Genomic DNA, 15,149 nt, shown 5'->3' with positions numbered 1-15,149 from the left:
GGTATCCTCCGAAAAACTGTTCATTTCATTCTGTCTTTATCAGGCAAATTTAGAGTATATTGCCTGATTCTATTTGCAGTCTGATTCTTCAAATTACATTGGTCAGTTTTCACTGTGTATAGAAGCCACTGTGACATCACCCATGAAACCTGAGGGATAAAAATCATCTGTTGCAATCATAGTTACTTATTTTAAATAGGACCTTTCCAGGACTGTTGATTAGAGCTGATACTTGATATTAAGCCCTCATTTTTAAAAAATTAATGGTTAATAGATATTGTGGATTGCCAGCATAACATACAGTTGGTTACCTTTTGCCCTCATTTACTCCACTGCAGTCACAGTGGCCTAATTCCTCTTCTTCCAACATATTAGGTGTCCTCCTACCTCTCAGGCATTTACCGTTGCTTTTCCTTCTGTCTAGAATGCTTTCCCCAGATACCTACATGACTCACTTCCTCTCTTTCTTCAGATCTTGCACAAATGTCATGTAGGGAAATCTTTCCTGATCACTCTATTTATAATTGCAGCTTAAGTCTCCTACCCCAGTCCCCCTTTCCTGCCTACTTAATTTTTTCCATAGCAACTATCACCATCTGGCAGGCCATATATATTTTTTATTCTTTGTTTATTATCTGTTTCTCCTTTCCATGAAAGTAGGAACTTTGTCTCTAGTTAGCTGCTAAATCCATTGTACCTAAAATAGTATCAGGAATAAAGTAGATAACTATTTGAAAGAATGAAAGAAACAATAAATGAATGAGTAAATGAATGAAGGTATAAATGGTCGAAAGCCTGTATGAATAAATATGTAAATGAAGAATATTTAATGATGATAGCATCCTGTATTTCTGTGGGGTTGATATGAGGAAAAGTATTACAAAATTGTTTTGTTTTTTTAGGTTTGGAGAATTTTCTGCTACTCTGCCTGGCAATATTTAAGTTGGCATAAAATATTATTTAGCTACCGTAATGTGTGGAGTGCTGTGAAATTTGAAATCAAATATAGTTGTTACTTTGTAAAAATGTTTACTACCAGAAAGTATAGATAGGGTTAAGCAATAGAGCAAAAGAGAAATTCTTAATTCTCTTTGATAATATATTGTTTCCCTTTCTCAATCCAGTAATTGTTTATACTCTGGCCAGATTTATAGTTGTGGAATCTCTTTCTCCTAGAAGTATATAAAGTCTGACTTTCAAATTGAGTGAAATTTTAAAACCACTTAAATAAGTGCTTGCACTGGTAGGTCTGGAACTTATCAGCTCATTGGAACCATAGTAAGCTTTATTGATTGATTGATTGATTGAGAGAGAGGGGAAAGGAAAAAGAGAGGGAGGGAAACATCACTGTGTGGTTGTGTCTCACATGCCCCCAGCTGGGGACCTGACATGCAACCTAGTCATGTGCCCTGACTGGGAATCGAACCAGCAACACTTGGTTCTCAGGCCGACGCTCAATCCACTGAGCCACAGCAGCCAGGGTGGAACCATAGTAAGCTTCTGCTAACATGCCAGTTTTGAGAGTTTTGTTGCAATTAATAGATTAGGAGTTTTGAAGAAAGTTTAGAACTCCTCATCGATTACCTTAAAAAGCAGGTGCCCTGACTCCTCCAAAGCCCTCAACTCCCCTCACACACACGCCCCTCCCACCCCATACGCATTTCACTACCCCAAGGCTGAATTACAGATTAGTTGTATTCCACAACAAGATGATGTTGAACATAAAAAGGCACTAAATTGTGACCACTTGAGGATCTGCCTGGTTCTGAGTTTTCTTCTTTTTGAGTATGGGGATTACTGTTTCACGATAGGACAGTTCATCTAACAATAACCGCTTTGCCAAAGTCTGCTTTTTTGCATTGAACAAGTACTACATTTATTTCATTCTATACTGTGTGCTTGTGTTCACCACTTTTACTTAATTAGCTTTCTCTTTGCATCTCTGGCATGTTTGCTGGTGGTTTGTTTTTTCTTTGATATTTTGATTGGTTTACATATTGTAGATTTTCTCATCTATAAGAAACTATTTCTGAAAGTATGCACACTTTGTACTAAGATTTTCATCCCCTTTCCTTTCCAACTTAATGCACTAAAAGCATCACTGTGCTTCTAGGAGTCTAATATATTTTCACCTTATAGTTTCTCTTTCTTGATAAGTCTGTATTAAAATAGTCAAGTTTACAGAAGCTATAGCCTTGATCTTGTTCTTCCAGGCAAATATTACAGTTCCTTATTTTTCAACAGCTTCGCAAAGGCTGAAAAATTTGCCTCGTACTTCCCTCAAAGCCAAACAGTTGCTTCAAACTTCATCTACAAAAAGAGGTAACTACAGCCTCTTAACTAAGTTTAAAATTTCAGTAAATGGTCAGTTTAGTTAACTCTTATACCTTTTGGCATACTGAGTCATTGCTGCCTATAGGGCACATTTTAGTCTTTTTAAAATAATAATAAAATAATGTTGATTCATTCTCTGTTATATGGATAAATCCAGAAGAAACTCATTTTCTTCAGAGGTATGTATTGGGATGCTATTCTGAACAGAGTAAATGATACATAGCATTTAATATTAGAGAACTTATCTTTTTTCTTAACTTAAAACTGAAGTTTATTGTTTAAACATCATGTTAAATGAACTAATAAATGCTTTAAAATGAACCAAATGACAGACATTATGTATGTAATGTTTTTTCTTCTGACTTTGATTTTTGGATTTACCTTTCTGTAGGATGAAATGGGAATGCTTTCACATTATTTCACATTATAAGTCCATCGACGTTAAATAACAAGTTGTTGTGGCTCATTAATAATATTTGGAGTATTTATGGAGTAGTAGCTTTTATAAAAACTGAGAGTTGAAGAAATATATGAAGGTTGGACACAAAAGCTCTATCATACTGGTTCCAAGAGATTGGATGTATGAGTGGTTAGAAAGAAGGAGGATTGAGAGAAAGAGCATGGAATTGGATAGACCAGCAATAATAAGAATGAATAGAAGCCTCAGAGAAAATGGGACAGAACAAATATAGGCAATGAGGAAAAATATTTCTCCTGTCCAGGACGTGTAGATCTCCTGATAGCTTTAGAACTCAATACATAGCAAAGTTATATAAGGAGGTTAAAGCACTAAAGGGCATTATTTGGAAAGAGGAGGTTTGAGATTTGCTTTGTTGGAAAAAAGATTTTGTTAATGTGGTTACAAAAGTACGAAGTAGATTATTTTATCAAGTTCATTGATGAAAAGTTTTAGCAATGATTTGGTGTATTAAGTATAATTTAAGAAAATAGTTTTAGATAATAGACTCCGAAGGAAAGAGAATAGTCAAGTAAATTAAAATATGTGAATGTGTTTTGAATATCAGGTTGATCACAGACTTCCAGTTCAGATGTCTTTTGGTACCACTGTCAGAAATTAGTTCTTTTGATGGAGAAGAATGTGACTTATTAGGGATTATTACAGGGAGTATCCTTATAGAAATTATTTGAGGACCTTAGCCTTTTTTCTTTTTGTTTGTTTGTTTCTTTCTTCTTTTTTTAGTACTTCTAAGTGTGGTAGATGTGTGAAAGCAGATGGACATGAAAGGATTATGGTGTCTAAAACAGAGCAAGAGATTCCTATACAACAATAAAAAGTAGAGGATTTTAAGTTTATATATATTTTTATTTGTTGTATGCCTCTGTAAGCTGCTTCATAGTGTGTTTTGGGATCAGGTAGGTTTAAATATTTGTAATTTTTTACATGAAGATTTTCCTAATTCCTAGTACTCTAGCTGTCTAGTTGATTTAGTAAAGGGAGAGAAGTTTGTATGTGTGTGTTTGTTTTTGTTGTTCTGTTTTGTTTCATTTTGTTTAATTTCTTATTTAACTTAATCCAGACTCTCGTATTTTCTGCTTGGTATTGTGTCTTGGGGATAATCATTTTACACTGCAAGTTCTGAACCAATTGAAAAATGTACACAGGTATGTGATAGGATTTAAAATGTTCACTTAATTACTGAATTAGCTTAAAGCTGAATTGGATAATACCCCTTGGATCCAGGACCAAAATAGGTTTTCTAATGTCCCCTCACATCTAGACTTTGAAAGAGAGAGGGGTCTTCATTGGACTGTGGGATTCTGTTTTTGTACGATGGGAGACAGACAGGAATCAGATGCCATGTGTTCATAGATACTTTTGGCATGTTAAACCTGTGTAAAGAAACATGAACTAGATAGTAAATTATCCCGAAAATCAATTGTCCCATTCTGAAGATAAGACATATTCTAGAAAGCTGGTGTACTTATATTAAGGGCTCACAGGATTATGGAATGAGGAAGAAAATAGTTCCCTTAACAATTAGAAATATAGTCAGTTTGATTTTATTCACATTTAGTAGTAGCGGGAGTTTGAAGATGGGAAGAGAAGTCAGAACTGTGTTGTCTGGCATGTCGAACATTTGTTGAATGAACAAAATTAGGACACTGATTCATGAAAGGCTGGGCACATTCCCCTTGTGTTTTCTTCTTGCAAGGTTTTTTATTTTTTTCATCTCATCCTTCTCTTTGATGGAAAAAAAACTATTGTGTGTTTTTAAGGTTTCATAGAGGTGACTTCTTAAACTACTTTGATGAAAAGATATTTATTCCCAGTTGTTGGGAACTCTGAAGTGGAGGTAAACAGGATAGAGACCTCACTAAGTCATGGGAGGAAAATAAAGACTAGTTAGAAAAAGTGAATGCAGAGATCAGGACAAATTAACATGTAGAAACATACTTTTATTTAGAAGGAAGAGGCAACGAAGGAGAAGCTATTGATGATAATTACCTATTACTGCTTTAATTCATTATATTTTGAGACATTCAAGGTGGAGACTGTTGTTCGGGCTCCCTCCAAACAAACAGATTCCTGGTAAACCATTTTATGGTATTTTTGGAATGATAATTCAATAAAATTGATTTACATTTATATTGCAGGCTTGATAAGGCTTTTATGGTTTTCCAAGATCTTTTTTTTCCCCCTCTTTAAATCTTAATGATCTGTATCAATTTTCTTTGCTGGGCAAGTCCTAAATCGAAATTTTCTCCTCTCTGAAATTTGTGCCTGGATTTTCCTACTAAATACTAGACTGCTTTTTAGAATATTAGTTATGAGCTATAAAGTCTTTAAAGATCACCCAATTGCAGTTAACTTCATTATATTTTGATTTCTCCTTAACCCCCAAGTTTATCGTTAATGCAAAATACTACTATCATTAAAGGGAACATTTTTTACAAGAGTAAAACTACAGCCCTTTATACCCGCTCTGGTGTTCCCTCAGCTTATACATTAACCTTGTTAAAGTATTTCTTTCCCCATCTTGAGATTGTAGAACTTTTTGACATGTGGTCTTTCACACACTCTAGTGCATTTATCTGAGAATTTAAGGATTAATAAATTTAAAGGGATTTATAATTTATAAATCTTTTTTAAAACTTCTTTATTTTAAAATATAACACAAAATCAGAACACCATATAACACATTGAAAGCTTAATGAACTCTTATAAGGCAACCCCCTTGTAACCATCAGCCATATCAAGAGATTGGACTTACTACTTCAAACCTCCTGTCTGCTTCCAGAGTCCTCTCTTAAACTCCTCTCTCAAGAGTAGACATTCTTCTGAATTTTTATAGCAGTTACTTCCTCACTTCTTTATATGATTTTTACCATCCAAGTAGTGAAACTAAAACTCAAGTTTCACCGCTTCTGATATATGTATTTTTAAGTTCTCTTAATTTATAGTTAAGGCTAAATGTCTTTTTTTTTTTTTTTTTTTTTAATTCTAGTTCCTTTACTAAACCCTTCCCCTACTTATCCCCTCCTCTCCCTCTCACCTCTCCCCTGGTAACAGTCTGTTCCTTGTTTACTTGCTTCTGGTTCAATTTTGCACGTTTGCTTGTGTTGTTCATTAGTTTCCTATATTAGGTGATATCATATGGTGTTTGTCTTTCATTGCCTGGCTTATTGCCTGGCTTATTTCGCTAAGCATAATTCTCTCTAGTTCCCTCCATGTTGTTGGAAATGGCAGAAGTTCCTTTTTTCTTTCCGCTGCATAGTATTCCATTGTGTAAATGTACCACAGTTTTTTTTTTTAATCTAAATGTCTTTTTTTTATTATATTTTATTGATTATGCTGTTACAGTTGTCCCAATTTCTCCCTCTTTTTCCTTCTCCACTCAGTATCCCTCTTCGCTCCAGCAGTCCACCCCCCCCCCCCTTAGTTAATGTTCATGGGTCATGCATATAAGTTCTTTGGCTTCTCCTTTCCTATGTTATTCTTAACATTCCCATTCATTTTGTACCTTCCCATTATGCTTCTTAATCCCTGTACCTTTTCCTCCATTGTCGCCCCATCCCTGCCAGCTGATAACCCTTTGTGATTCTGTTTCTCGTCTAGTTGTTTGCTTAGTTTTTTCGTTTTGTTTTGTTTTGTTTTTTAATTAGATTCACTTGCTGATAGTTGTGAGTTTGTTGTCATTTTAATGTTCATAGTTTTGTTTTTCTTTTTCTTAAATAAACCCCTTTAACATTTCATATAATAATGGCTCAGTGATGATGATGAACTCCTTTAGCTTTACCTTGTCTGGGAAACATTTTATCTGCCCTTCTATTCTAAATGATAGCTTTGCTGGATAGAGTAATCTTGGTTGTAGGTTGCTCTTCATTACTTTAAATACTTCTTGCCAGTCCCTTCTTACCTGCAAAGTTTCTTTTGAGAAATCAGCGGATAGTCTATGGGAACTCCTTTATAGGTAACTCTCTGCTTTTCTCTTGCTGCTTTTAAGATTCTCTCTTTATATTTAACCTTTGGCATTTTAATTATGATGTGGTGTGGTCCTCTTTGGGTCCAACTTGTTGGGACTCTCTGTGCTTCCTGGACTTGTATGTGTATTTCTTTTACCAAATTTAGGGACTTTTCTTCCATTATTTTTTCAAATAAGTTTCCAAGTTTTTGCTCTTCTTCTCCTTCTCGCATCCCTCTGATTCAGACGTTGGCACTTTTGGAGATGTCTCAGAGTCGTCTTATACTCTCCCCATTTTTTTGAATTCTTGTTTCTTCATTCTGTTCTGGTCAAAAGTTTGTTTATTTCTTCCTTATGTTCCAGATTGTTGATTTGAACCCCAGCTTCCTTCCCTTCACTGTTGGTTCTCTGTATATTTTTCTTTGTTTCACTTTGTGTAGCCTTCATTTCTTCCCTTATCTTTTTGGCATACTCAGTGAGTTCTCTGAGCCTCCTTATCATCAGTGTTTTGAACTCTGCATCTGATAAGTTGCTTATCTCCATTTCATTTAGTTCTTTTTCTGGGGTTTTGTTCTGTTCTTTGATTTGGGCCATATTTCTTCGTCTCCTCAATTTGGCAGCCTCCCTGTGTTTGTTTCTGTGTACTAGGTAGAGCTGCTTTGACTCCCTGCTTAGTGTACCTGTTAAGTTGTATGAGGTGGAGCCTTAGGTATTCGCCAGGGCAGGGCAACCTGCTTTACCTCTTTGTGGATCTGTATGTGGAGGAGGAGTCAGAGAAGGGACAGTGCCACTGCCTGGCTTCTGGAGGCTTGCCTGGCACTCACCCCCTTTCCAGTCTCTTTACCCACATCCCGTATGCGACTGGTGGCCTTCTAGCTATTGCCCTGTGGTGATTTCCAGAATGGGTAGGACCATGTGGGCCCTTTAAACGGACTCTTCTGAGAAACTGGCAGTTCCTTCTGCCACCCCATATCCTACTGTTTTTTACAGCTAAAAGTTATGAGGCTTTATTTTTCCCAGTGCTGGAAACCCTGTGCTGCGCTGTCTGGCCTGGGGCTGGGATGCTCACTTTGAAGGTATCCCTCTCAATTTTTATCCACCATGTGTGAATATGGGGCCACTCATTCCAATATGCCACACTGTGTCCCCTCCACCCTACTCCCCATCTCTGCCCCTCCTACCCATCTGAATGAATATGGCTTCTTTAAGTCTTTGGTTGTCAGACACCCATACGGTTTGATTTTTCTGGGAGTTCTGAGTGTTTTTTTGTTTTGAGGTTAGTTGTGATCCTTCTTATGGTTGTGCAAGGAGGCATAGCGTGAGTGCCTATGCCTCCATCTTGACCAGAAATCCAAGACTTAAAGTCTTAACTCCCCCTTATTGTTTGTTCGAAGAAATCACACGTCATTTGTCTTGTAGGTGTTCTCACAACCCTGGATTTTGATGACATCTTTTCCATGGTGTCATTTAGGAAGTTCCTTTATATGTGTTTCTTATAAATTTATAGTTGGATTTAGGTCCTTAATTAGATAAAGTTTTATTATTTTTGGCAAGACTACTTCATAGGTGCTACTGCTTCAGCTAAAGGTGCATAAAATAGGATTGCATGTTTTTTTGTGATGTTAGCAGTCATTGATGCTTAATACCTATTGCCATACTTTATTAGGTACAGTATTCCCCTTTTACCTCTGAAGGATATGGTTCAAGACCCACAGTGGGTCTTGATAACTGTGGATATAACCAAACCCTATATATACACTACTGTGTGGTTTTTCCTATATATATATCTCAATGATAAAGATTAATTTATAAATTAGTCACAGTAAGCGATTAACAGCTAATAAAATAGAATAATTATAACAATATACTTTAATAAAAGTTAGGTGAATGTAGTCTCTCTCTCTCTCTCTCTCTCTCTCTCTCTCTCTGATAACTGATCTGATAACTGAAACGACTACTAAGTAAATAACAAGTGGGTAGCGTATACAGCATGGATACACTGGACAAAGGGATGATTCATGTCCCGGGTGGGACAGAGCAGGACAGTGTGAGATTTCATCATGCTGCCCATGGCAGCATGCATCTTAAAACTTAAAAACTGTTTATTTCTGGAATTTCCCTTTAATGTTATTTCTGGAATTTGCCATCTAAATTTTAGGATCACGGGTAACTGAAGCCTTGAAAAGCCAAACAGGAGAAGAGGGAGGGATATGGTATTGCAGAATTGGGTCAAATTCAGAACAAATGCTTGTTCTTTCCCTTTATTTACTAATTTATAAAGTAAAACATTGGCAAGCTATCATCCTCCAAAGGTGACAGATGTTTTTCATTTTTTTCTCTTATTATTATTTTTAATATGCTTTAGTGATTATGCTGTTACAGTTGTCTCAATATCTTTCCCTTTGTTCCCTTCCACCCAGTGATCCCCCTCCCTCCAGTTGTTCCCCCCACTTAGTCCATGCACATTGGTTGTGCATATAGTTCTTCTCAACATCTTTCTGTCTACTCCACTCCCTCCTACTATGCTTCTTAATTCCTGTACCATCTCCCTCCCTTACCCCTCCCCACTGACCTCCCCCCCAAATGTTCCCCATGCTTCTAATTCTTTTCCCACTCTCATTGCCTACTTAGTCTGCCTTTGTTTCAATTCCCTAGCTTCTGTTGTTGGTTGTTATGATGCAGTTTTCATTTTAATGTTCATAGTTTTGATCCTCCTTCTCCTAAACAAGTCCCTTTAACATTTCATATAACAGTGGTTTGGATCTAATGAACTCCTTCAGTTTTACTTTGTCCTGGAAGCACTTTCTCTGCCCTTCTATTCTGAATGACAGCTTCGCTGGATAGAGTAATTGTGATTTTTGCTTTTCATTACTTTGAATATTTCTTGCCAGTCCCTTCTTGCCTGCAGAGTTTCTTTTGAGAAATCAGCTGATAGTCTTATTGGGACCCCTTTGTATGTAATTCTGTTCTTCTCTCTTGCTGCTTTTAAGATTCTCTCTTGATCCTTAATTTTTGACATTTTGATTATAATGTGTCTTGGTGTGGTTCTCCCCAGGTCCAGTTTTTTGGAACTCTCTGTGCTTCCTGGACCTCTAAGTCTGTTTCCTTCCCCAAGTCGGGGAAGTTCTGCTTCATTATTTTTTCATATAATTTTTCAATTTCTGGTTCTTCTTCTTCTTCACCTTCTGGCAACCCTATGGTTCAGACATTGGCCCGCTTATAGCTGTCCCATAGGTTTCTGAGCCTCTCCTCATTTTCCTCACTTTTCGTTTCCTCTTTCTGCACTGGTTGACTGTTTCTTCCCTATGTTCCAATTTGTTGATTTGATCCCTGGTTTTCTTTCCCTCACCACTAGTTTCATATGTGTTTTTGTTCATTTCAGCAGGACTAGCCTTCATTCCTTCCCCATCTTGTTTAAGATCTGCTGTTAGGTCTGTAAGCATTCTTATAACCAAAGCTCTGAACTGTGCCTCAGAAATATTTCCTGTCTGCTGCTTCGTTAGATTAGATATTTGCTGGCTGGTCAGCTAAGTCACCAGGATCTCTATCATGATCTGTGCCATCCTGACAGTTTTGTTTTTACCTTTGCTTCCTGGGCAGGGTTGTCACACCTCCTACGCTATAGGGGGCAGAGCCCCATGCACTCATCACAACCGGGAGACCCTTCTCACCATGCTGTGGTGTTTTCTGTGGGGGTGGGGATCCAAGATGGATTCCTGCCATTCACTCTCTGCTGAGAGACTGGGAGCCTCCTCCTCCGTCCCCACCCCCTCTGGGCCTCACAGTCCAAGGCAATGGGGGTCTGCCTTCCCTGGCATTGGAATTGCAAGCTCATGGGTCTGGTCTGCAGCCAGGGGTGATTCCTAGGCTCTTTTCACCTCCCTTTAAATACTGGTGTCTGTGCTTACTGCCGTCCCACTGCTGTCGCTGCTGCTGCCGCCACCAGCACCTCTCTGCCCCAGCTTCGCCTCTCCTACCTGTCTGGATGAGCACCCCTTCTTTATAACTTCATACAACGGACTTCCATTTATTTTCTGCAACTTCTCGTTGTTTCTGGTTTTGCGGTAGTTGTATTCCTTCTTAGTTGTGGAAGGAGATGGAGCATGTCAGTCTAGGCCTCCATCTTGACCGGAAGTCCCAACAGATGTTTTTCTTAAATATTTGTCATTGTGAACTATATCACTATAGGTTTAAACTTTTTGTATGTGTTTCAGTCCATTTGGATATTTTTTCAACTTTGATGAAAGCTTCAAGTTGCTTTCCAGTCTTTTGACACAACCCTAGTAGTCTTTGATAAATTCTTGCTAACTGATATGACAAAATATACTTGTCTTGTACATTTTTTTTTGCCATAGACCTAGACTTAGTCATTTCTCAAAAAAAGTCCTGGCTTTTTTGGTAGTAAATGGTATTTCAAAGCCATAATTTGAGTTTTTAGCTATGCTTCTTGCTACTGAGCTGGTCATTGTTTCTAGGTCTTTTAAGTTACTAGAGCTAGGAAATATGTGTACAGATTTGTATTTGTTTATTTTTTAAGATTGAATGTCTTGGTGAGTTCATGCTGATACTGCCGGTTCATATTCAAGGGCTTGAGGGTAATTACTTAACCTTTTTTAACATACATCTTTATCTCCTTTATCCTGCTCTGGGAATTCTGTCTCTTAGTAACAGAATATTCAAATAACATGTAATAGTTTGTTTTATCCCATATTACATACAAAATCTTTTAGGGATAACATTAGCATAATAACCAGAGAGAACATGATTACTGAAAACAGTTTATAAAATTTTTACATATGCTAGCTCCTTCTGTTTTACATGTTATACTCTATCTACATTGTCTGATTAAATAGCTATTACATACTTATCTTTATATGACTCATTTAGTCTTAGCTGTACTTTTTTAATGTTTTAGCTTACAGGTTTCTTTTTTTAATTATATTTTATTGTTTATGCTATTATAGTTGTCCCAATTTTTCCTCCTTTTTCTCCTCCACCCAGCCACTGCCCTTCCCACTCCCTGGGGCAGTTTCCACACTGTTGTCCTTGCCCATGGGTCATGTGTATATGTTCTGTGGCTACTGCCTTCACCTTTCATCCAGTCTCCACTCCCCTCTCCCCTCTGACAGCTGTCAGTCTGTTCCATGTTTCTAAGCCTCTGATTCTATTTTGCTCATTAATTTATTTTGTTTATTAGATTCCATATATACATGAGATCATACGGTATTTGTTTTTCACTGGCTTATTTCACTGAGCATAATATTCTCCAGTTCCATCCATGTTGTCAGATAAGGTAAGAGTTCCTTCTCTGTTACTGCTGAGTAGTATTCCATCGTGTAAATATACCACAGCTTTTTAATCCACTCATCAACTGATGGACACTTAGGTTGTTTCCAGATCTTGGCTATTGTAAATAACGCTCTGTGAACATAGGGTTTAGCTCTATATTTAAATATATATTTGATGCTTACCACCAGTATTTATGCTACTGTCTCACTAGTCGTATTCCATGATTGAAGTTTACTCTCTAGTAGATTCCCCAAGAAGGAGTTTTGAGAACAGTATCCATTTTCTCCATTTTTGCATGTTGATGACAGCTTGTCTGCTGTTTTTATTTTTGAAAGTCATTATCTAGATATGAAATATTTGGCTCACATTTTCTTTCCTTGAGTGTCTTAAAATATTACTCCATTTTTGTCAAGAGTAAAGAATTGTTTCTGTTACAGTCGTTTGGCCTTTTTATTTGGATGTCCAAGGATGTTTTCTTTTCCTTTAATGCTTACTAATTTATGAGAATATGTTTTGGTGTTGGCCATTCTGAGTTGATTTCCCCAGATATGTGATATGTCCTTTAGTATGGAGTTACACATATTTTTAAATTTCATACAAGTTCTTTTGAATTATTGTTTTTACTGTTGTTCTGCTATGGTTTTCTTTTTTGTGGGAACTCCTTCTTGTTGGACACAGGAGTCCCAGCTTCTGTATCTTGTTTCTGTTGCCTTCTCTTTAATCCTTTTTATCTTTCTTACTTTATTCCTGTTCTGTAAAAGTTTCTTTTCATTGTCTGTTTCTGTTGAAGTAAATCCATTACGATGGTGGCTCATGTTCCTTCTGCCTTAGACTATATTTTGAAATGATTCATTTTCTGTCACTTTTCTGTGTTCCTTTACCTCATTTTTTAGTGTTTTCCATCCTGATTTATAATGTTTTTATCTACTGTATAATTTTCTTAAATGTTTTTAGAATTTGAAATATTAGATTTGAAGTTTCACCATTTTTAGTGTTTGTGCATGGTGGACTTGACTTCTGGCAAGGTTCCATCATTAATAGAAGTATGTTTGGTTCACAACCTCCTTGTGACCTTTCCAGACATAATCTGAAATTGTACCCCTTATGTGGAACACGGAGAGACTGAAGAAAGAGGCAGACCACTCCAGATTGGTAGGTGTAGGTTTGATAAGCAAGGGAATTTACATACGAAGCTGGTCTCCAGTGGCTGCAACAAAAGTAAGATCTTAAAAGTTTACATGGGGCCTTCACTAGGTTCAGTCATATACCCACATTTCTGTTTCAAGCCTCTATCCTTGGAGCAGGTTCTGGGAGCAGGGAAGGCCAGACGAATTCACACTCCAAGGACCAGGGTGGGGTGAGGGTCTTCCATGTGCCCAGGTCCAGCTCACAAGTCAACTGACAGTTACGTCTTCTTGATGATCTCCTTCACTAAAATGTTATTTTGTTTCTCTCTCTCCTTTTTTCTTATAATAACATTATGTGCTATTTGGCCTCCATCCTTTTCTGTTGCTCATCTTTCTCAAAATTTGTGTTTCCAGACCTTTAAAGAAAGTTTGATTTAAGATTTTCTAATTTATAGTTCTAGTGCTCCCTCTTCTGTTGTTTTGGGGGACTGTTTAAAAATGTGGCTGCTTATTTTGAGATTTCTTGCTTTTATTCTCCTCTCCTACTTTTATTTTATTATTTTTATTTTCAATTACAGTTAACATTCAATATTATTTTGTATTAGTTTCAGGTGTACAGCATAGTGGTTAGACAATCGTATTACAAAGTGTTCCTCCCAGTATTTCCAATACTCACCTAGCATCATAATAGTAATTACAATATTGTTGACTATATTTCTTATGCTGTCCTTTTTATCTCCATGACTATTTTGTGTCTACCAATATGTAGTTCTCAGTCCCTTCACCATTTTCACCCAGTCCAGCTGCCCTCCTTTCCTCTGGCAACCATCAGTCTGTTCTCTGTACCTATAGATGAGTATGTTTTCAGTTTTATTTGTTCGTTTATTTTGTTCTGTAGGTTCCACCTATAAGTGAGATCATATGGTGTATTTCTTTCTCTGACTGGCTTATTTCAGTTAGCATAATACCCCCTAGATCCATCTATGCTGTCACAAATGATATTTTTCATTCTTTTTCATCCCCTATTCCACTTTTAAAACTTATCCTTTTAAAGTGTACAAGGCAGTGGTTTTTAGTATATTTACCGAGTTTAGCAACTATTTACCACTGTTGGATGTTAGAGATTTTCATCATCCCCATAAAAATTACTGTACCCATTTATAGTCTCTCCCATTCCCCACTTATTTCGGCCCCTGGCAATCACTAATCTTTCTGTCACTATGTATTTCATATAAATGGAATCATACAAAATATGATCTTTGTGACTGGCTTCTTTACCTTAGCATAATGTTTCCAAAGTTTACCATTATTGTAACCAGCCCTGGCTGGTTTGGCTCAGTGGATTGAGCGTCAGCCTGCGAGCTAAGTGTCGCTGGTTCAATCTTCCAGTCAGGGCACATCAGAGAAGGAAAACTCTGACTCCAAAAAACCTCCGCTGCCTTGCGGCATACCTCTTCAGGGGAAAGGCTAAGGGAGTAAACCCCGACAGAAAATCCGGAGCCGGAGTCCCTAAGGCGGTTTGACGTTGTAGTCAACACCGGCAACTCCTGCGGCGCACCTGAAGCCAAGCTGTATTGACTCCGTCTTTCCCTTGGATCCTTCAGCTGCGAAGAGAGGGGGGGTCTGCTGCATGGGCAACAGCAGACCCTCCATATCACCCTGCCCAGGCTCTGTAGCTTCAGCTTCACTGGAGAGGACACTCCAGCGTCATCGCAAGATGTCGATTCAACACGGGAGGAGACAGATACCGTGTCACTCCCGAGTCGGACTGCACAACCATTCTCGGCGGTGCAGATAGACTCTTAAGAAGCTACACCATCGTCTCTCGAGACGGACGGCTGCCGACTCCGACTAGTAGCTTTGTTCCTTTTTATTGACAAATAATACTCCATTGTGTGATATACCAAATTTTGTCTGTCCATCAGTTGGTAGACACTTGAGTTTTCATTTTTTGCCTATTGTGAATAATGCTGCT

At 37.6% G+C, this 15,149-nt stretch overlaps 1 protein-coding gene across 2 annotated transcripts in view; it reads left to right on the top strand.

The window, feature by feature from the left end:
* The window catches only part of SLAIN2 (SLAIN family member 2), a 76,970-nt gene that overhangs the window by 49,367 nt on the left and 12,454 nt on the right, over positions 1 to 15,149 (top strand). Inside the window, exon 7 of one of the 2 annotated variants that reach the window (XM_090266906.1) lies at positions 2,245 to 2,322. The exons of the other annotated variant lie outside the window; for it this stretch is intronic. Coding sequence (XP_090123032.1) covers positions 2,245 to 2,322 — 78 coding nt within the window. The remainder of the gene's footprint in view (positions 1 to 2,244; positions 2,323 to 15,149) is intronic. 2 annotated transcript variants of the gene reach the window in all.

Source organism: Furipterus horrens, unplaced genomic scaffold, assembly GCF_987537825.1.
Source record: "Furipterus horrens unplaced genomic scaffold, mFurHor1.1.pri manual_scaffold_2, whole genome shotgun sequence".
NCBI classification, from domain to species: domain Eukaryota; kingdom Metazoa; phylum Chordata; class Mammalia; order Chiroptera; family Furipteridae; genus Furipterus; species Furipterus horrens.
This window is presented reverse-complemented; position numbering and strand designations above follow the sequence as displayed.